This window comes from Equus quagga, chromosome 2 (assembly GCF_021613505.1).
Source record: "Equus quagga isolate Etosha38 chromosome 2, UCLA_HA_Equagga_1.0, whole genome shotgun sequence".
NCBI classification, from domain to species: domain Eukaryota; kingdom Metazoa; phylum Chordata; class Mammalia; order Perissodactyla; family Equidae; genus Equus; species Equus quagga.
Genome location: NC_060268.1, coordinates 91,365,633 through 91,387,313, shown reverse-complemented (window position 1 = coordinate 91,387,313; position 21,681 = coordinate 91,365,633). Strand labels below are relative to the sequence as shown.

The 21,681-nt window shown below is 54.0% G+C and overlaps 1 protein-coding gene across 4 annotated transcripts; it reads right to left on the bottom strand.

Moving 5' to 3' along the window:
- Window positions 1–3,239: 3,239 nt before the first annotated feature.
- AEN (apoptosis enhancing nuclease) lies at window positions 3,240–13,996 on the bottom strand. 4 transcript variants are annotated; one of them, XM_046655182.1, is made up of 5 exons: window positions 13,745–13,883; window positions 8,738–9,341; window positions 5,881–6,081; window positions 5,690–5,773; window positions 5,275–5,584 (listed from the first exon to the last, which is right to left on the bottom strand). In XM_046655182.1, the coding sequence occupies exons 2-5, from the start codon at window positions 9,275–9,277 to the stop codon at window positions 5,441–5,443; spliced, it is 969 nt and encodes a 322-aa protein (XP_046511138.1). In that variant the 5' UTR covers window positions 9,278–9,341; window positions 13,745–13,883; the 3' UTR covers window positions 5,275–5,440. The 4 variants fall into 4 exon arrangements, with proteins under 4 accessions (XP_046511137.1, XP_046511136.1, XP_046511138.1 ...); XM_046655181.1 differs by lacking the exons at window positions 5,275–5,584; window positions 5,690–5,773; window positions 13,745–13,883 and adding exons at window positions 3,240–5,264; window positions 13,890–13,996; XM_046655180.1 differs by lacking the exons at window positions 5,275–5,584; window positions 5,690–5,773 and adding an exon at window positions 3,240–5,264.
- Between the last annotated feature and the right edge of the window lie 7,685 nt (window positions 13,997–21,681).

Here is a 21,681-nt window from a genome sequence, read left to right as displayed (position 1 = left end):
GCCCCATCTGACTGCCCCCAACTGTCACAAAGATTTGTGCTTGGAAAGGAATTTCCCCGGATCCCTGGTGTTTTCACCAAGTGACGTTCAACTTAGACTTCAAAAATCAAACCAAATGCTAAAATATGTCTAAATGCTAAGACGCTGCTCCTGTTTGGCGTTCGATTGGTTCAAATTTGGGTATAAGAGGTTGTTTTTGGTTCCCATCCTAAATGAGCAACTTTCGCTGGAATTCAGACAGAACCTATGCTCACCCCTTCCTGTTCTTTCCCCCACGGGTCCTGAGCCTCTTCCGCGGTCGGTCCAGACCCACATCCCCCAGTCTTTGCTGCATTTCCCCATCTCTCCGCATGCCTATCCGGGCCCTCACCTGCCCGTCAGCTCCTGGCCTCCCCGCCTCCACCTTCACGCTCTGCGCCAAAGTGTCCTCCGAATCCTAACAGATTTAATTGTCCCAAATCTAATCTCTTGCATGCTCACAGCACTTTGCTCAAGAACTGACAGTGATTTCCCGTTGTCCCAAAGAAAAATCAAACCTCAGCTCCCGTGCAGTTCCCAAGGCCCTTTTTCCTCTCTCCCACCAGGCTTTCCAATTTAACCTGCACCACTCTCTCTTTTAGGTCTCTACCGGAATTCAGGGCCATTGTGTTCCCGTGGTGACCCCTCCCAAACCTTCAGCAGGTCCTCCCTGACTCCTTCAGTCCCCGTCGGCCAGTCCTACACTCGCATTCACCCACTCACCCAGTGCTGGGCCCTGGGGCCAGAGGGCAGGTCGGGTCTCTGCCTGCATGTGAAGAGACAGGCGGCCACCATTCCCGCTGCTCACCTCCGTCCACCGCGCTGGCTGCTTTTGTGCCCTGGGGCTTGAGCATTTGCTGGACGGTCTGGAAAGCTCTTCGTCGTTAGCAATCCGGTTTGCTCCCTCTCCTCAGGTCTCCCACTGAGGCCTTCCCTGGCCTCTATTGAGAGCTGCACTTCCTACCCCCTTCCTGGATTTCTTCTACAGGAATCAGCACCATCTGAAATACCTTGTGTTTTACGGGTCGTTTTCTTCTCCCCTTCCCACTTGCTTGGTTTGCTGGCGACCTCCAGCACCTAGAACCTGCCTGGGTCAGGTTGAACGTTTTTCAAATGTGTTGGACACAGGCACCGGTGAGTAACAGAGCCTAGGGCAAGAATCGTGATCCCAGCCACGGGGATGGGCCCGAGGGGTTCCCAATAGTAATGTCCTGGGTTTAACTGGAGTCACCCATCGGCCAGACCAAGCCCACAAATCTTGTTGGGTCAGGTGACAGCAAAAAAGTGAATCACTCAGGGCAAACCTCCCAGCCTTACAGACGCGCATCCTGTCACAGTTGGCCTACCTCCTGTGACCGTAGCAGGTACCAAGGCTGCCACTGTGTGGGCTTCCCTGGACCCCCGGTACTGGGCACGGTGCCCAGGCTGAGCTAACAATTCGTAATGCTGGGTCAGATGCCGCTCCCTATAGGCAAGCTGCTCTCTGAATCCCAGCTCACCATCTCCAGCCTTAGCTGGGCACGTACTCTGAGAATGGGTGTATGCATTTCTAAATTATATACTCCAGATGGAATCATAAATATCAGCTGTTTCGTGTGGTTCAATCTAACAGATGTAAAACTGTGCTAATGGAATATGTTTTAAAAACAGACATAAAAAGAAAGTTAAAAATAAACTATTTACCAATAGGCATGTGAAAAGATGCTCAACATCACCGGTCATTAGGGAAATGTCAATCAAAAACACAATGAGATATTACCTGACACCTGTTAGAATGGCTGCCAAAAAGGAACAGAAGATAAGTGCTGGGGAGGATGTGGAGAAAGGGGAAGACTTGTGGACTGTTGGTAGGAATGTAAAATGGTACAGCCACTATGGAAAACAGTATAGAAGTTCCTCAAAAATTCAAAAAGAATTACCACGATCCAGCAATTCCACTTTGGGGTGTAGACCTAAAAGAATTGAAAGCAGGATCCCAAAGAGATATCACAGCCCCATGTTCACAGCAGCGCTGTTCACAATAACCAAGGAGGGGGAAGTAACTCGTGTCTATTGATGGATGGATGGATGGATAAGCAAAATGTGGCATATACCTCCAAATGAGTATCATTCAGCCTTAAAAAGGAAGGAAATTCTGACACACATACAACACGGATGAACTTTGAGGGCATTATGCTAAGTGAAATAAGCCAATCACAAAAAGACAAATATTGTAGGACTCCACTTATATGAGCTATCTAGACAAATTCACAGAAACAGAAAGTAGAATGGGGGCTGCCAGGAGCTGGAGGGAGGGAATGGGGAGCGACGGTTTAATGAGTACAGTAGTCCTCCCTTATCCCGTTTTCCTTTCCATGGTCTGTTACCCGTGGTCAATCACAATCCAAAAATGTTAAATGGAAAATTCCAGAAATAAACCATTTGTAAGTTTAAAACCGCTCACCATCTGAGCAATGTGATGAAATCTCGCAATGTCCCTCTCCGTCCCACCTGGGACATAAATTGTCCCTTTGTCCAGCATATATGCTACCCGCTCGCCCATGAGTCACTTAGTAGCCCTCTCAGCTATCAGATCAACTGCCATGGTCTCCCAGTGCTTGCATTCAAGTCCCCCTCACTGTGCTTAGTAACGGCCCCAAAGCCCAAGTCGTGATGCTGGCGATTTGGACAGGCCAGAGAGAACAGTTGTTGTTTGTTACTGTGCCTAATTTGCAAATTAGACTTTATTACAGCCAGGTATGTGTAGGAAAACACAGTATACATATAGGGGCTGGTACTGTCTAGGTTTCGGCATCCGCTGGCAGTCCTGGAATGCATCCCTTGCAGATAAGGGGGGACTACGGTATAGTGTTTCACAAGCTAAAAGATGGGCTGCCCAATGTGAACATATTTAACACTACTGAACTCCACACTTAAAAATGGTTAAGACGATAAATTTTATGTTGTATATTTTACAATTAAAACTAAAAATTTTTAAGATAAAAAAATGAGTATGCAGCTTCAGGAAGAAACAAGTTAAATAAATTTGTGCTCTGTAATATAGTTATAAAATTTTAAAAAATGAACAACACAAACTCTGGAGGTCTGATACTTTCTTGCCACATCCCAAGCGCCATCCTGAAAGCCACCCGCCTCCGAGGCCAAAGCACCCTGCACGACTCAGCGCCAGCACCCCAGGCCCTGACCCTGGCTGCAGACTGCCCAGAAGAGGCCGCTTCACCCACTTTTCCAACTGAATTTTATTCCAGAAGAAACGGTTTTACAACACAGCTGATTGTAAGCCCAGCACACCTCCCCACTGCTAACAGCTCCAGCTTCTTTCAAACCACAGGCGAAGAACCGAAACTGCTGCTCAGCTGTGAGTGAGTGGGGCGTCAGCTACAGACTTTTAAGGAATCCAGAACAAAGTCCTGGAGGCGGGCCAGGAGTGGGCCATGACTCAGACGCTCCCTGTTCTGCAGGTGGGGAGGGAGTGGGTGACAGGACAATCTGTGGCCTAGAGTTCAGGGGTGCCTCACCCTTCCTGGTCCTGCTGCTTTGCTCAGACTGACACGAAAAGCCCTTGTTTTTCTGCACACAGCAGAGGGCCAGAGTCCATGCAGGTCACGCAGCCGTGGGGAGCACTGAGAACCCTGGCCCCCACGTTGTGTCCTCACCCCAGGCCCAGCCCCACCTGCTGGAACAGCCACCGCAGTTCTGTCTGGGCCAAAGCCGCTCAGCCCTAGGGGTGTGTTCAGGTGTGTTACCCTGCAGAGGCTGAAACTAATCCTTCGAGAAAACCCAGCAGGTCCCCTTGACCAGGGCCCACCCCTCACCGGGCCCCATGCTGAGCACTCGGCACTCCATCCTCATGACCACCACCTGAGGTAGGTCATCTCATTACCCCCATTTTACAGAGGAGGGAGCAGGCTCGAGGGGGAAGCCACAGACTTGCCTAAGGTGTCCAAGCTCTAAGTGGCAAGAAAGATGGGGCTCAAAGGTCTGTGTGACCTGAGCTCTTAGCTACCCCCACACCCCAAATTTGCCTTTAGGAAACACAGAAAGAGGAATGGGGGATGAAATCCTGACAGAGAACATTTTTAGAAATTTGGAGGAAACCCAAGCACCAAAGAGATTGTCAATCAAAGTGCCTAATGGGGCCCCAGCCCCAGTGGACACGAGGACTCTGCTCCTCTACAGACTGGTGGCCTTGCTCTTAATAAAGGCAGGCAGGCCCCTTCAGTGCAATTCTGCAGAGGTCCCAGAATTCAAGCCACTGTCTTCTTTCTCAGACTTTGCTTAAGAGAGTCTAGTGTTGAGTGGGCACGAGGAATGCCTGATTTGGGTCAAAATAAATATCCAGTCTCCACCCAAAGCTGATCCGCTGTCCCTCTTCCCAGAATAGCGCCTGGTGACTGCTGGTGCCAAGCACGTGAGGAGCAGCTCCCCAGCGGGCTCTGACTCCATCCCAGCCTACATTGAGCTCCCATGATGGCTGAGCCAGAGCGCCAGTTCAGACAGAAGAACCATCTCCTGGAGGGGCCTTGGCTACAGCTGCAGGGCGTGTTTACTCTGAACCGGAAGAGGACTCTGGAGGAAGAGGTAGATTGCCACAACAGGAAGAGAACTTCACCCCAAGTCACTGACTTGAGATAAGGGAGCTCCTGGATATTGACAGCCCCACCCCGGGAGGGAGACATTATCCCTTTAGACAGCACGGCGTGGGCGTGGGGAAGTGCCAGCCTGAGACAGTGTGTTGGCACATTCCTACTCCTGCTGGGGCCTAGCAGCTTGTCCACCTGACATTTTCACGGTGTCTATAAAGTGCTGTTAGTAAAACCACAGGAGTGGAGAGAAGGGGTACAACAGCCCTGGAGAGAGGGGGCTGTGCTGTGGGCAGAGGGAGTGGAGGACAGAGGGCCCCAGCTCTCCGGGCCCTGGGGGTGCTGGCTGCATCCGGCCACCTTCAGGAGGCACCCAGTGCTCTCTTGGCCCCTCTCCCCACCCTCGGAAGCTGGCCAGGAACCTCTCCTCCCTCATTCTCTTCTGTCCTGGGCCTCCCCACTTCCTCCGCTGGTGGCCAGGTCCTCTGGCCAGTACTGGTCCTCCATATACTGCTCTGTGTCCGTGCTGCTGTCGGGCTCCCTGTCCTCCGGGTGGGTGCAGAGGCGGCTGGCCTCCTGCTGCTCCCACTGCACCTGCACCAGCTGGTAGAGCTCCATGGCCGTCACGGCATCTTCCACCGACGAGTGCCCGTACTGGCCCACCTGCGGACGAGAGCCCACATCACTACCCGAGGTCCTGGTGAGGGGCCCGTCACTGCCGGCTCTGGGTGCAGGCCCAAGAATGTGCACTCTCAGAACAGGGTGTAGAGCTCGCTACATGGGAAGGCATGGCTTCTATCAGTCAGCAAAGCACTGGAATCTCAGCTGGACCAAGCCATCTAGCTTCGCCAAGCCCATCTTCTCAAACAGGAAACATGGTAAAAATCTCTGCCTTCAAAGGCTTGATGAGCAGACGGAACAGTGAATGTGAAGTCCAGTGGGAGCAAGAGAGGCTTCCGCCGGACCCAAGGCTCCAGCTCTGCCTGCAGGAGACAGAGGTTTACATGCAATGCAGACAGAGCCTGCAATTGGGGTGGGGGGCACAGACGGGGAAGAGATCGGCCTGGAAGAATGTGGCTGGCTCTCACAATGCACTGGGAGGAAGGATGGAGAAAACATCCAGAGCTGCTTGTAGATGCGGGCGACCTGCGCTTTATCAAGGACTCCAGGACCTGGGCAGGGGAAGGAAGATGAGGAGGAGGCTGGAGGCAGCCTCACAGCCCTGTCCGTGGCCTAAGCAGGCCTTCTTGCTCCCCCCAACCGCTCCTGCACCACGCACCTGGATCTTCTTGTGCAACAGCTGCAGGGCCAGGTCCTTAAGAGAGACCCGGGTCCGGGTGTGGAGGCCGGGCTGGTTGAGGAGGTTGGGGACATAAGTAGTATCCCGGGTCTGGCTCCGAGGGTGAACATACTTGAGGGCCTGGAAGTCATTGTGCAGCGCGTGCCCCACCACCACCTTGCCCTTCAGGAGCTTGAGGATCTGTGGGAGAGAGAAGAGTCAGGACGGCCCCCGTCTCAGGCTGGCAGGAGACACATCCTGAGGCCCTAACCAATGGGTACACGGACCCGTCCGGAGGGAGGCAGCCCGGAGAGGGAAGACCAGGAGCTCACAGTGCACCAAGCGGCCCTCCCGAAGTCTGAATGCAGGCCCTTCTCCTTACTACATACTGCGACCAGGGGCACACTTAAGGCTGTGCCCTGTAAAGTGGGGACGCTGCTGAGAGCATTCCGTGGGGTGCTTATGAGCATCAAAGGAGATCACAGATGGGCCAGGTCTTCTAGTTACTCAAAAAAAGCAGCTCTTTCCTGCTGGCACACGTTCTTCTCTCGGCCTGGAAGACTTACCCAGCCCCCCTGCCCCACCCAACTCTCCCCACTCCTCCCAGGGCTGGTGGTGGCATGAGCTGACCATCTCACGGTCATGGCTCCCCAGGACTCCCCATCAACATCAGGACCCGCTGTTCTCTCCTTCAAGTATACATTTAGCTCTGGCCTGGTCTCTCCACTGCCCCCCCGTGTAAGCTCACTGGAAACATGCAGGAACCATGTCTGACTCGACTGGTGATGCTCAGCGAAAGCTCAGCACACAGATGACTGATGAAGACCCGCTGGGGAAGTCCACAGCACTGTGCCTAGCACTGGAGACACAGCATCCACAGCAGCTGTTGTATTAACAGACGCTGTCCTCAGGATTCTGGCCCTCCGCCACGGTGCTGCACAGGACTCCTACTTCTCACCCTCGGAACCTCTCTTGCTCAGCCCTGACCATCCACACAATGCACTTCTCTCCTCCCTGCCTTCTGCCCTCCTCAGGCCCCAGGGAGGCCACGTCCATAACCACGGGCCGGCAGCCCCCTCCGGCCCTCTCTGCTGGGCTTGGCTCTCCTCAGCACTAGCTGCTGCCCTTCCAGCCTGCCTCTGCTGGCATCATGTGGTTTATCGCTAAACTCAGCCTTCACAGCAGATGGACACGGTGCATTCAGATTAGCCGTAGGGACATGCCAGCACACTCTAGTCACACCCCCCACGAGCCATGGGGTGGAAGGGATCAAGCACACTCCACACTGGCTCAGAGTCCAGGCAGACAGGAAGTGGTCCTACCCCTGGGAGCACCTGCAACCCAGATGAGGGACGCGTAGGGGAGCTGGAGGGTCTGCCACAGGCCTCCCTTCCTGTTGCTTCTGGTCCTGACAGGCCTGCTGGATAAACCACCTCCAAATCGTGTGAAAGAAATGCTTAGGCCATACCTTATGTGAAAAAGGACCACACAAGATGACAGAGCAGTATTTCCCAAATTTCCCTAATCCCAAGAATAACCCAGAAACGTCAGGTGCTTCTGCTATAACGCCTGTTTTGAAAATGCAGAAGGTTCCAACGTGATTGATAGATTAGGACGCAATTTGAGAACAATGCAAATTTCGCCTTGGCTTACGCACGAATTTGCCGTTGACAAACACTGTGAATGCAGAAGACCGCACCCAGCTGAGCTGGGCCCCGCGGGGATGCACAGAACACAGCCACCACAGGCTCTCCCAGCGCCCTAGTTCAGCTGTGATGAGCCGCCATCCACACTGGCACTCCCTCTTTCCGCCTAATTGCAGAGAACTCTGACCACTCGACCACAACGCAAGCTGCAGCCCTCCCGACACCCACTTCAGAAGGAAACCTCAGATCTTCTTCAACGTGCCGTGCACTGGTGCATTTATGCATTTCTGAACCACTTAGCATGTGCAAACCTGTGCTCCCACTCTCACTAGGTTTCTACGTTTTCATTTTTGGGGTGTCGCTGATGACGTTTTTTGAATGTTGTGTCCCTAACCCCTTTCCCCCATAAGCTCTGAGGTTTTTTTTTTTTTGAGGAAGATTAGCCCTGAGCTAACTACTGCCAGTCCTCCTCTTTCTGCTGAGGAAGGCTGGCCCTGAGCTAACATCATGCCCATCTTCCTCTACTTTATGCGTGGGACGCCTACCACAGCATGGTGTGCCAAACAGTGCCATATCCGCACCCAGGATCCGAACCGGCGAACCCCAGGCCACTGAGAAGGGGAATGTGCGAACTTAACCGCTGCGCCACCGGGCCGGCCCCTAGCTCTGAGGCTTTTATGGCGCAAGTTTGTACAGCATGATTGTTAGGGATGCACCCATCAGAGCCCTCTCCAGGCTGAGGATCAGAATCTCCATGGAAGATGCGGGCACAAGGATCCCAGACTGTTAATAAGGCTTTAGGTGTTTCCTATTCTCAAGCACATTTGGGAATTCTTGGCACACACTAATTTATTTTTTTTCAAAACCTTAAAAAATTAACATCAGGAAATATACCAAGACATTTAACACCTGAAGGTGATCGTGACAGCACAGTGGGACTTACCATTTTCTCCGGACAGGTAATACTTTTACAACAGAAAAGGAAACGTCCAGTATAAGCTGCTCTACACCTTACAGTTGGCACAGGCTTCCCAGAAACGTGATCACACAGAACACTCCACGACCCTTCCGTGCAGGTAGGTCAGGACTTCACGAACCCTGTTCTATTTCCCAAGATCACTCACTGCCAGGGGCCGAGTGGTGACTCAAACCCAGGGGTGCTCTTCCCTGCCCATCACAGTGACCCAACAAGCCCCCAGCCCTGCCCTCACCTCTTTCTGGGCCACCTGGAAGGGGATGGCCTTCCGCATGTGCTGCCGAGTGATACCGCTCCAGCGAGTGCGGTAGTCCACGATGGGCATCTCAGGCCGGACGTATTTGTCGTAGAGGACGTCACCGTGGTAACTCACCACGGAGCAGCGGGCCAGCTCACTCACCCGCCCGTGGGGTCCTGTGCCCACCATCTCACAGTCTATAGCCACACACTTGCTGGGCAAGGGCCCAGCAGATTCCCAGGGGGCGGGCTTTCTGCTGCATGGGACCCCTCCAGATTCGGTCCTTGGGCGCTGGTTCTCCCTACTGGCAGCTTCAGTGCCCAGGGGTGTGTCCGCCGGCACGGGCGTTGGGGAGGATCCTGGCTCTGGGGGCGTGCTCAGCAGCCCCTGCTCCTGCAGCAAGGCCTTCCGGGCCATGAAGCGCTGGTGCTGTCGGCTCTTCCTCTTGTGCTTTCTCCGAAGCACATCCTTGACAGTCGGGCTGGCCAGGGAGGGGCACAGACACTGGGCAGGCTCAGGGGCTTGCCGGGTCACCATTCCAACCAGCTCACTGCTCGGGCCAAGGGAGGCCTGGGAGGTAACCTGGCAGCAGGGCAGCACGCTAGAGAGAAAACACACAGGGCAGAGGGGTCAGGTGAGGAGTGTGCCCAGCCAGCCAATGCTGTCCCTCCCTCCCTCTCTCCCTCCTGCAGTGCTCCACTTGGTCTCAGCCTCCCAGAATGAATCGAGGACCTATTTTAATAATAGTTGCGATAATACAATCCATTTGTTGTCAGTGCTGTCGAGTCCGTTAACCCTCCTAGGGACCCTGTGTACAGCAGAGTGGAACCCTGCCCGGTCTTCTTGCCCGGTCTCCATCCTCTCCTTCCGGCACTGTATCAGACAATGCTCTGCTGCTATTTATAGGGTTTTCATGGTTGGCTTTTTTGGAAGTGGGTGGCCAGGTCCTTCATCCTAGTCTGTCTAGTCTGGAAGCTGTGCGGAAACCTGTCCACCATGGGTGACCCTGCTGGTATTTGAAATATTGGTGGCATAGCTTTCAGTGTCACAGCAACACGCAGCCGCCACAGTATGACAACCAACAGACAGGTGATGTGGTTCCCTGACGGGGAAACCAGTCCAGCCCATGGCGGTGAAAGCACCAAATCTTAACCGCTAGAGCACCAGGGCTGGCGAGACAGTCACTACCACACGCAAAGTGCTGTTCTAAGTACTTTTCATGGAATCACTCAATCTTCCCAACAAGCCAAAGCATTATTATCCTCACACTACAGGTAAGAAAACTGAGGCATAGAGGTTAAGGAACTTGGCCAATTACTAAGAGAGAAAGGCTGATCTGAGCCCAGAATCCACTCTCAGCCTCCCAGCTACAGCCCACCTCCAATGCTGTTAGCATCAAAAATTTTTAGAGGTGCAGTTATGGGAAAATAAAGGTCACAGAAGCAATATATACTATATAATCCCATTAGAAAAACAAAACCTTTATGAAATGTGAAGGCAAAGACCTATAGTAGCACCTGGAGAAAAAATTTCCCAGGAAGCCCACCATAGTTATTTTGGTATATATTAACCAAAAAGAGGTAATTTATTTACTTATTTTCTAACTCAATCACAACAGCATCTACAAACATTTTTAAATAGTGGGGCGTGTTGTTTAGTCACCATAAGCTATAGGCAGTGGTGTGCTGGTAAACCAGCTCCACTTAAAAAAAGGAGAACCAGAAAAAGCCCTGACCTGTAGCCCTCGCAGATTTCTGGGGCACCCCCAACCCTGGCCAATTTCAAGCACTCCATCACTGACTGCGGGCCGAGAAGAGATGCTGCAGCAGCCCACTGCTCCAGGAAAGGTCTGGTGTTCCCGTGCATTTGCAAATCCCGTGCAGTGAGGCCAGCCTCCTCCCAGCAGTGAAGGCCCCGGCCTGGAAAGCCTCCTCACATTTGCTGTGCTCAGTCGGCCAGGACATTTTTAAGAGACCAGGAAACCAAGGCTTTGAAGAGGGCAGAGCAGGGTCCAATTTAGCTCTTTCTAAGTTACCTAAACTGCTGGCCTTCAGGGTCCTGGTGTGTAAAACGGCCAGACCCCCCACTTCTTTTTTTTGAGGAAGATTAGCCCTGAGTTAACTACTGCCAGTCCTCCTCTTTTTGCTGAGGAAGACTGGCCCTGAGCTAACATCCGTGCCCATCCTCCTCTACTTTATATGTGGGACGCCTACCACAGCATGGTGTGCCAAGCGGTGCCATGTCCACACCCGGGATCCGAACCAGTGAACTCCGGGCCGCTGAGAAGCGGAACGTGTGAACTTAACCACTGCACCACCGGGCCGGCCCCTCCCCACTTCTTGTGTAAAGAGGAAATGACACAATATCCGAGTGCTGGGATCTGCATGTATTACGTACAGTAGGGGCGCAAGAGCCACTTGCTCCCTTTCTCCCAGAGGTGAAGACTCTTGCTCGTGGTTGGTGACCAGCTCTCCCAGGCTAGAGCTGCCTCGGCCAGGACTCACTGTCCCCTCCCAACCCACAGGCCTTCCTCCTGCCTCCCTTCCCACTCCCATCCCCCCTACTCACACATTCCCCAGGAAGCCCTCTAGAACCACCCTTTATCCCACTGGGTTCAGAGGCCAGTGCTGCACTGAGGCTCTCCGGGGTCCAGCTGGGCCAGGCGCGGGGCAGTTAAAAGGTGGATCCTGGACTCAAGGAGTTCAGTTTCACCACAGAGGCAGCAACAAAGCAGAAAGCATGGGAAGGGCTGCCTCAGCAGTGCCAGGGAAGCAGTGCCAGGGAAGCAGAACCGGCTGGAAGCGGTTAAGTCCACATGAAGGGGGAAGAGCAACCCTCCAGGCGGAAAGGAGAGGGATCAGTGGCCATGTTAGGGGCAAAGGTAACCCAGGGTTGAGGAAGACGGGCCCACAAGAAGCCTGATGTCCCTGGGGCGTGAGGCACAAGGTGGGCCACGGCTGGAGGACCTGCCCCTCTCTGGGAAGCCCAACACACTCTGGGGGCCCGTCCACAAGCCACCCCAGCCCAGGCTGGTGTCTCCAGACTGGTCTCTGCTGGTCGAGTGAGGGTAACCCAAAGGCACCCAGGGAGGGCACTGAAGTGGCACAGCAGCCCTGCCCCAGACATGACCAGCCTAGCTGGAGACGAAGAAGTTCACCCCTCTGTGCCCTGGAGCGCTCCTAGGGCAGGATAGAGCCTCGTTTGTCTCCGTCCCTTCCCCACAGCCAGCACAGGACCCAGTGCATAGTAGGGAAGTGTGTGAAGGGAGCTGATGCCAGACCTGCTATCTGCCAGACCGTGGGGACTACAGAGCCGGAGATGACTGTGTCCTCAGGGAACTCCTGGCTTGGTGGGGAGAGAGGCCATCAGAAACCTACAAGGCTGCGCTCAGGATGGGAGTGACGGACTGAGGACCGGCGCTAACTCACCAGGCCAGGCATTCCAACAGGTAGAAACCTGGCATGGAGGGGACCCTGAAGGGCTTCAGGAAGGTCTGCCAGGCCGCCCAGAAAGGGAAAGTCACCCAGACAGAGAAAACGCAGACACAAAGTCCAGGAGGCAAAGCACACCCACGTGGGAAGGCGAGGAGTTTGGTGCGGCAGTTGAAAAGCAAGGAGGTGGGGGGCGAAAAGGCTGATGGAGACGGGACAGTGAGAGAGATCTGCTCCTGGAGGGTGCTGTAAGTCTGGGCTTAATCCCGAGATTGATGGGGAACCATTGGCCTCCCTCAAGGTTTAGGGAGAGGGTGACAGGAGCACAACTGCCTCATGGGAAGAGGTCTGGAGACGACAAGACGCTGAGCAAGAGCAGCAGCGATGAAGAGAAATGGGGGAGAGGGAAGGAGTGCCATCTGGTGATGACCCTGCCAGGGCGAGGCATGGTGACCCATCCTGACTCATCCTGCCTCTGCTTGCTCATCTGGTCCCCAACAAGCTCCTCCCTTTTAAAAAGGCTCTTAACTATAATCGACTTCCTCATAATGACAAGTCACAGAGTAGAGCTGACTAATAGAGAACCTCGGTTGGCCTCAGCCCAGCAACCGGGAGACCAGGCCTGCTAATAACTGACTCCTGCCAGGGAGGAGGGCCCTGCAGCTCAGGAGCTAAAGCCAGGACTAGGGTCGCTGACCTCCCTGACCTGCTGGCAAGATTTCAAAGCAGCCGGAAATTAGGTTCCCGGAGAAAAGGTCTCTGGCCTTGTGTTTCAAGAGATGAAAGCAGTCCCCTTCTACACGCCCGTCAGAACGGACAGTTAGTTATCAAGGGCTTGCCCCAACCCTGGGCCCCCAGATGGAGCTCCCTGAGGCTGGGGAGAAGTTTCACCCCAATGACACAACCGTTTCGGGAAGGACACACACAGATCCTCTCCAGCCCCGAACCAGCACTGTGGGGATCAGCAGCGAGCAGGCCTTTGGGGACAGGCCCCGAAGGGACCGCGCGGTCAGAGGCACCAGTGGCAGCAGGGCCACCCACCTGCCGGCTGATGCGGGAGGCAGTGGGCAGTTCTAGACCCTGCTCCGGCGCTAAAGCGCCAGATGAACGTCCCCAGGGCAGAGGCTTCCCCAAAGCAGTTCAGTACCAGAAACCACTACGACGGCTGCGTAAAACGCGCATTTCCAGGCCTGCCCCGACACCTTAACTGCCATTTGGGGGAACGGGGCCTGAGAATCTGCATTTTAAAGAGCGCGCGGCCCCACCCCCAAGCCATGACAGTAAAACTCGCCCGAATTTGAGAAAACCTGGCTCGATACCCCCTCCCCCCGCCCACTAAGAAGTTCCCGGCCAGGGAGAGTCGGAGTAGAGCCCCGCGCCATCTCCCAGCCCGGCGTGCGCAAGAGACGCCGCATGGAGGCCTGACCTCACCCCGGAGGGACTCGGGCCTTGGTCACTCACTGGCCGCCGCCAGCCAGGCCGAGTCCCATCGCCCTGCGCCGCCCCGTCGGGTCCCAGAGCCCACAGCCGGCGGGGACGCGCGACCGGCGGCGCCTGGGCCCAGCCTGCACACCTGCGGGCCCGGAGAGCCGGTCGGCTGGGCCCGGGCGCCCCCCGCTTCAGGCCGATGGTGGACACACGTGCGGACCCCGGAGGCCGGGGACACACCGCGTCAGCCCGCGCGACCCCGCGGGCCCCGGGAGGGTCCCCGAAATCACCTGAAGCCGGGTCCCTCTCCTGCCGCCCGCACGTGGCGCCCCGGCAGCCGGCGGTTCCCACATGCCTGGGCAAGCCCCGCGCCGGCCGCCCGCCTATTGGCCCGCTGAACGGCAGCTCCCGCCTACGGCCTCTTCTGATTGGCCGGGAGCCTGGCTCTGTGAGGGTTGGCGCGCGCCAGCCCAAGGGGCGGGGATTCTAAAGGGGCGTGGTTTCTGCATCGCGCGTGCCCAGCAGGCGGGAAATTTTAAAGAGACCGGAGGAGAGCGTGGTCCGCTCTCGCCCTGTCCTGGTCCCATCTGTGTCCCCGGCTCCAATCCACCCCGCCTCCTGGGTCGGGATGTGGGCCCCTATGAGCGTCGTGTCACCAAAGGCAGAAGGACTTAACACAGTACACCCATTTGCAGAATGGGAATAAGAGCCCCTACCTCTTCGGGTGTCGTGCGGATTCAGTGAAATAATACTCGTGATGGGCACTAAGGAAAGATTTTTAAGGTCAGACTTGCTCCTTTGGTGCTATTTTTTCATTTATTCTTTTGCAATACTTTACTCATAAGTATTAAGTTCCTACTATCGGGCTGGGCCCTGGGATACTGAGAATAAAACACAAGCCCTGACTCGCGCTCGCCGTCTGGCACGGTAACAATGGTTGACAGATAATTCAGTGCAACGTGAATAACAGCAAGAGCAATAATAAACAGCTCATATTTGTTATGTGAGCACTCATTCTGTGCCTGGGCATGCATGCATTTAATCTGCACAAAAACCCTTCTGAGATGTGTACTATAATTATGTTTTACAGTTAAGGGAATTGACACAAAGAAATTAAGGAGAAACCGCTCGGGTCCAAAGACCCTTAGCGAAGCAGTCCGACTCCTCCTAGCTCCATTTTGGAAGCGGTGGTGGCGTTGCAAAGTACCCAGAAAGCCAGGGGTGCACGTGTGGAGGAATCCGCTATTTCTGACCAGAGTGTAGATTTGAGGGAAGCAGGACAAAGGACGAGGCCACTGGAGAGGTAAGTCCTACTCAGACCCCTGAAGGCTTTGGGAAGCTGGGAGGAGCTGAAGCCAGAGCTGGTTCATCAGCAGATTTGCATTTGGGGAAGCTCACTCTGGCCGCAGGATAGAGAGAAGTGGATTAGGCCTGGAGAAAGAGGGGGTGGGGGGCGATGGTGGACATTTAGGCAAGATAAGATTCCGGGGGCCAGAGTGGTAGAAAGGATAAAGAGCTTGGGTCAGATTCCAGAGCGTCCTAGGAGGCAACATCCATAGGACAGAGGGTGGAAGGAAGGGCCTGGAGAGCAGCTGTCTGCAGACATGGAGATCTTGTGAGACGAAACTCTGGGGACCAGGAGGGTTTTAAGGGAGTCAGCACCCAGATCCTGAGCTCCTGTGGGCATGGACCTGAGAATGTGCCTGGAGTCCTTGGGGCTCAGCTTCCCTCGCCCCTTTATAACCAGCTGTCTCCCGCTTTAGAAAGGAAAGTCACACACACCCCCATTCTAAACCTCACTCTGCTGCATTACCCTGGGGCATAAAAGCAGTGCCTGGGGAGGAAAAACAATAAGGCATTTCTATATTTGGGTTATTATTGAGGTCTGGGCAAGGAAGCCTTCTACAAGGCAGGCACTTTCTGATTCTTTGCTTTCACTGCAATCCAAGGAGAGGATTCAATCACGTTGTCAGCTAATAGGCCATTAAAAATATTTCTTCTTGAGGATAGATAATTGTCAGGAATTAAAAGAACTGAGAGACGTTGCTAGAATAAACCTCCTTCCACTTCTGTCTGCTTTTCATGTGAATGATGTTTATCGATGTTTATATCCATAAAAACAAAATAGAAGCCCCAAGTCTGTCTCATTCTTGTAGAAAAGCAATATTCATCCCTGGATTTATAAACTTAATGGAGAAACAACTGGTTCACTCTATCTCTTTAAGAGACATATTTTCAACGGCATTCCTAATAAAAATTTACTTTTTTTTTTTTTTTTAGTGAGGAAGATTGTCCCTGAGGTAACATCTGTGCCAATCTTCCTCTATTTTATATGTGGGACGCTGCCACAGCATGGCTTGATGACTGGTGTGTAGGTCCATGCCTGGGATCTGAACCCACGAACTCTGGACCACCAAAGTGGAGCATGAGAATTTAACCACTACACCGGGCCAGCCCCCAAATTAATTTTTATGTTTAAAAATTATCACTCATATAATGAATGGTATATATATTTTATTTGATCACATACATTACAAATATTTGCAATGATATCTCAATCCAGTAGGAAAAAAATTAACACTTAGAACCTTATGGGCCACAGCACATTTTTTTAGAGCTAACGAGTTAACAAGTTCAAATCAATTGACGTAATTTTGTGTGAGTGGATACTGCAGAAAATACTGCCAAGCAGGAAAATACTTTATGCCGGGATAAAACTCTGCAGCAGATGTCGAATGGAAATACAAGTTCAAGGAGAAAAGAAAATGTTGCGTATAAGGTAAATACAAAACAAATTGGGTTTAGTAAGGAGAGACTTTATTGGAAAGGATGATTAGCAGGGAGGGGAGGGAAGAGCCACTGCAATAGGGAGGATGCTCTGATCATAAGATGTGCCAACTCAAAGTTAGGCACAAAGGTTGTCTTTCATAAGGAGGAGTCGACAAGGCTAGAAAGAACAGAGATAGGGAGGGGGATGCACAGCATGACTGGATCTGTTATGCGGACAGTAGATCAGAGTACCCTGAAGCCGGCCTGTTCTCAGAAGGGGTCCTTAAGGAGGGGCGTAGACTGGCTCTGGTTGAGGGTGGGCCATCGTTTCGGGAGCTGGGGGAAGAAGAGAAGCTTAACCAAAGTTTGGTTAACAAGCACTTTGTTCCCGTTGATCAGTGGGCCCAGCAGTTCAGCTACTCACTGATGAGGCCAAGAGCCAAAATTTGGGGTATGGGTTCCCTCCTCGTCCTGGGCGCGTAATGGGGGAATCCGTGAGTCTCAGCTCGGTCAGATGGGGCTGTGTGCTTCTCTGCAGTACCCCGTTTCCAGAGCACAAAAGGATGAGAGAATTTCCTAACCATTGCTGTTTTCCAGGAGCACAGGGCTCAAGTAAAATTCAACATTGTCCCTAAGAGTTTTATCATGTACTTTAAAAATGGATAATGTTGGTATCAAATGCTGATAGTTAGACTCCATTGCATTCATTTATGGACACGTTTTATTAAGATGTCAATATTTACAATACATCCTTTGTGACTACTTAGACTTATGGTAAAAAAAATATTATCAAGCAAAAAAGTTGAAGGTCCCTAGGTATACAGTATGGGTGGCCCAATAGTGGCATCTTGACTGTGCATGGCAGTGCCCCAACCCCCCTTTAGGGACCTCACCCTCCCATTCCTGGAGCGAAAATATCTCCTCTTTCCATAAAGTCTGAGGCTCCTCTGGAACAGAACCACCTTGAGCTGGGGCTTGGGGAGGAAAGCCCACAACCCAAGCCCCGCCCCCATGGACCCCAAGCCCCCCCCCCCCCCCCCCCCCCCCCGCGTCCGTCCCCCTCCCCCCGTCAGTCTGGAAGCCCTTGAGACCTAGGATTTGATCTATTTTGTGCTTACAAATCATTATTGCCGCAGTCAAAGCGTCACTCTGCCTGGCTAGTGTACCCGTTTTGAGGACTAATAGAGATGCTATGGGATTCCCACGCTGTTGGACCAGGTACAGACTTGAAGTGGGCTGCCGGTCTGGTCATGTTTTGCAACAGTGGTTCTCTAAGCGTGGTCCTAGACCTGCAGTCTAGGCATCCCCTGGGAATTTGATGGACTCCTCAGAAAGAAATTCAGAGGGTGGGGCCCCCCCAATCTGTGCTTTAACAAAATGATTAACAGCATCTGATGCATGCTCAAATTTAAGATTCCTTGTTTAGAGGGTATGAAGCTGAGAAAACTCTGGAGGCCAAATGCAAATCATTCACTCATTTTATTCAAGCAGATTCCCTCTCTATTAGCACTTTTGATGCAGTAGTGACTTTGGACCCGCCTGGACACAGCCTGTCACTAAGACCCCTATGATAGCTTTATATCTTCCCTCAACTTCTGAGAATTTCCAGGTTTCCTAGGCCCCGGTTAAGTCTCACATGACTGATTTTTCATGCCAAATTGGAAGGATTTGATCCAGAGGAATTTTTATCCCCCACCGTTACTTGTCCCATGCTAGACTACAGTTTCTTCCCCTATAACGTTAATCCTTAAATCGCTGGTCCTCAGTCTCGGCTGAACATTGGCATCGCCTGCGGAGCTGAACAAAACCTGGCCGCCTGGGTCACGCGGCAAGATTCTGATTGAACGGGTCCGGGGCGGCGCCCCAACGTGGAGATTTGGGGTGAGAATCGCCGCTGAAGCGCAGCTCCCTAGAGAATGCAGCAGAGGGCGCTGCCTCCCTGCTCATCCAGGGAAGCTGATGCTAGCTTGGAAACCTGCCTGCGGGCTGCATAACCCCGGTCCACGCAGTTAATTAAGGCGAGGAGGCCCAGATAGCCCCTGTTGATATGCAGCAGGGTGTAAAATACAGGCAGCCGAGCACTCCCCGGGGGGACGAGGGGGTGGGGAGGGAGTCCTGGCTGTGAAGTCAGACACACCCCACCCCAAATGCCCTGACCCTTGGGTCACCAACCCTCTTGTGTGCTGAGACGCCTAGAAAGTTACTTTAAGAAGCAGTCAGCTGTGGATTTTGCTGAGTGACCTAGAGGTAAGTCACACAACCTCTCTGAGCCTTGGTTTCTGCATTTTTTAAAAATGGGATTCGGTGGGAATGTGGCCTGTTTTCATTCTTTCAGTATATATTGAGCCTCCTGAAATGGGCAAGATACTGATCTGGGGAGAGGAAGGATAAACATTTAAATGGGATAAAACTCCTACACGACAGGGGAGACTGTTCCTACTCTGGGAAGGGCACCCGTGGTGCCCCAGGTCCGGGAAGAGAAAAACCATGACAGAGGAGGCAAAGAGACGACTGTTGAGTATTTAGATGTGCCATTATGTATATGACACTTCTCTTGCTGGATTATCCTAACAACCTAGCATGGTAGATGTGATAAATTCCATTTTACTAGTGAGGGATCTGAGGCTCAGAGATGTCGAGTGACTGGCTCCAAGTCACACAGCCAGTAAGAGGTGAAGCCAGGACTGGAACTGGGGTGTGTCTGGCTCGTTTTACACCCTGCTACATACTGACAAGGGCTCTCTCATCCATCTCTCAGATCAGGAGGGCACCCCCCTCCCCTCCCCACATGTTTGTTTCCCAGAGGTAGGATCTCTCCCCTTCTGTCTCCACACCAGCCTGGGATGCTGAGGGCTGCCTGGGGGAGGTCTGACTGCCTTCTCTTGTTCCCAGCTCTCTCTGCCCCTTCTGTGCAATCCTGGCCGCCGCCCCCAGTGAAGGGCAGACACCTGCTGAGTGACACCAATTTGCAGCCTTCTCAAGTGTGAATGAGATTTCTAATAGGACTGGCTGCGCACTGGTTTCAGGCAGGAAATGAGAGAGAAGAGAGCCCGTGTGGAGGAGCGGAGGGACCAGCTGAATCAGTGATGGCAGCAGCCTCTGGGTGGAAGTGAAGGGCTGATTTGATTCAGAGAGGTTAAGTGCTTTGCCAAAGGTCACACAGCTAGACAGTGGTAGGGGGAGGGTAAGCTCAGCTCGTGGTTGCATTTTTAGCGATCTCTAAAGGAGTACAGCTCCCAACCCAGTTTAAGTTGGTAAGATGCTTTAGTGTTCTGAAAGAAAGGCTGCCTTTTCTGCCTCCTGTGCCTGCTGACCAACCCTCCCCTTCTCCCACCCAAGGGCCCCAGGGGTCCCTTGTGCCTGCCATGTGGAAGGGGAAGGCGGGTGGGAATAGACTTGGAAAGGACTAGGTGGGGCATGGAAAAATTTATCCCCACTGACAATCTCATTGTTGGAACTTGGTGACCATCTTAGGGCAAGGTGCCTCCCCCCAACTCGGAGACTTGGGAAAGGCTGGCAAATGGTTTTTATGATGCCTGCTTCTGCTCTGCTGGGGGGCGGCCCCCTAGCACAGCTGGGGGACTGGGCTTCCGCACCCCAGTTTCTCCCTTGGTGACACCTGTGGGCCCAGCAGCACTGAGGCAGATTCTGGGGCGGAGAAGAAGTTTCACACACACGAGTCCACTCGCAGCCCTGGGGTGGGCACCAGAGAAGCTCCAGGCAGCCCGGGTCAGGCGTGTCCTCCGCGTTGCCGCCGGGTCACCAAGCATCCGAGGGACCTGGGTCCTGAGCCCGCGCCGCTTGGCGCCTGCACACACGTGTGGCTCCCTCCTGCCGAGGACATCGGACCGCTGAGCCTGGGTGTCACCCAGGCCTATGGCGCCTCCCACGGCGGGTGCCCAACCGAAAAGGGCGCTTGGGTGCATCAGCCTAGGAAGGGCATCTCCTCTCCCTGCGCTTGGTCAGCGGCGTGGAAGCAGCCCAGGGCCCCCGAGGAGAGAGACCCTGTACCCCCTACGCCCCACCCAGGCTTCCCCTCTCACTCTATAGTGTGTCCTTGCTTCTGGAAGAGTCTGCCTGAGGCGCGCTGCGCAGGGGTGTTCGCAGGTGTTTTCCGGGAGACACGGAAGGTGCAGAGGGAAGCCGAGAAGGAGCGCGCGAGAGGTGCGCGGCCCGGCGCCACCCCCGCCGCGGTGGCCCGCACCATGCGGCAGACTGGGACTTGTTGTTGGGCGCAGCAAGACAACAACAAAATCACTAGTCTTCCAGATGGGGCTGGCCCGGCCGCTGCCCGCGGCTGCGGCGACCTGGGGCCGCCACCGTCCGCCCTCGAGGCTCCCGCGGGGCCGGCGCCCCTGCCGCCCCGCCCATCCTCCCACCACCCTCCCCCCTCGGAATTCTCCCGAACCTCTGCTCAGAAGTGTGTGTGTGTGTGGGGGGGGGGGGGGGGGGGGGGGTCCTATTTTCTTTTTCTTTTCTCCAGTGTTCCATTTTCTACAATGAACACACTTCCTTTATCATTGGGATCTTAGTTTTAAGGGGAGGCGAGCAGGCTGCTCATTTCTCTACCCTCTTCAGTAATCATAATCACAGAGATGAGAAAAAAGGAAAAGCCCCAGGCAATGGGGACCCCTCTCTCCCAGGTCCTCTCCCAGCCCCCGAAAAGCCTACTGAGCCCCAGCCCAGGATGCAAATGGGTGCTGAGGCGAGTAGCCTGGAGAGGAGAGGCAGCGGGGCAGGGGAGGGCGAGGGGGCATCCTGGCCCCCTCGCCTTCCCCCCAGGCCTGGCGCTGGGCTCCCCGGTGCATTTCCCCGCTGGCCCCTGACGCAGGCGAGGCCAGGCACCCGCTGCCTTGCCAGCCGCTAATTGCACTGGCAGGGCATATCCGCTTGTTAATTAGCAAAAGCCGCAATATCCTGGCGGCTCCGAGGGCACGGCCCTAATTGTATTTCTGCAGCAGCCGGAGGATAATTACCCTTCCTTATTGGTGCTGCTTTTAATTCTTTCCCTTTTTAATTGAGTACTCGTCCTCTGTCGTCCACCCCTCCTTGCTTCGCTGTGTTCTCTCCACCCAGAGTGGGGACCGGCTTGCCTGGAGAAGGAGCAACTGAGGGGCAGTGAAGGCCATGGAGAAAGCTGGCAGGGCCCAGCTCTGGGGCCTAGCCCCTTCCAGCTGTCAGCTCTAGGCAGGTGGGCCTGGGAAAATGCAGAGATCTGCTGTGGAGGATGTGAAGGAAGGTGCGCCCAGGAGGCCCAGACTCCCTCTCCCCAGTCCCAGTGAGGGGCTAGCAATGCTGCTCCAGGCTGCAGGG

Excerpts from the sequence above, each read along its gene's own strand:
- AEN (XM_046655181.1), bottom strand. The coding sequence starts at position 9,277 with ATGGTGACCCGGCAAGCCCCTGAGCCTGCCCAGTGTCTGTGCCCCTCC. Across the intron at positions 6,082-8,737 it reads TCCAGGTGGCCCAGAAAGAG|ATCCTCAAGCTCCTGAAGGG; the intron begins GTGAGGGCAGGG and ends TCTCTCCCACAG. Across the intron at positions 5,265-5,880 it reads TGTTGCACAAGAAGATCCAG|GTGGGCCAGTACGGGCACTC; the intron begins GTGCGTGGTGCA and ends TCTCGTCCGCAG.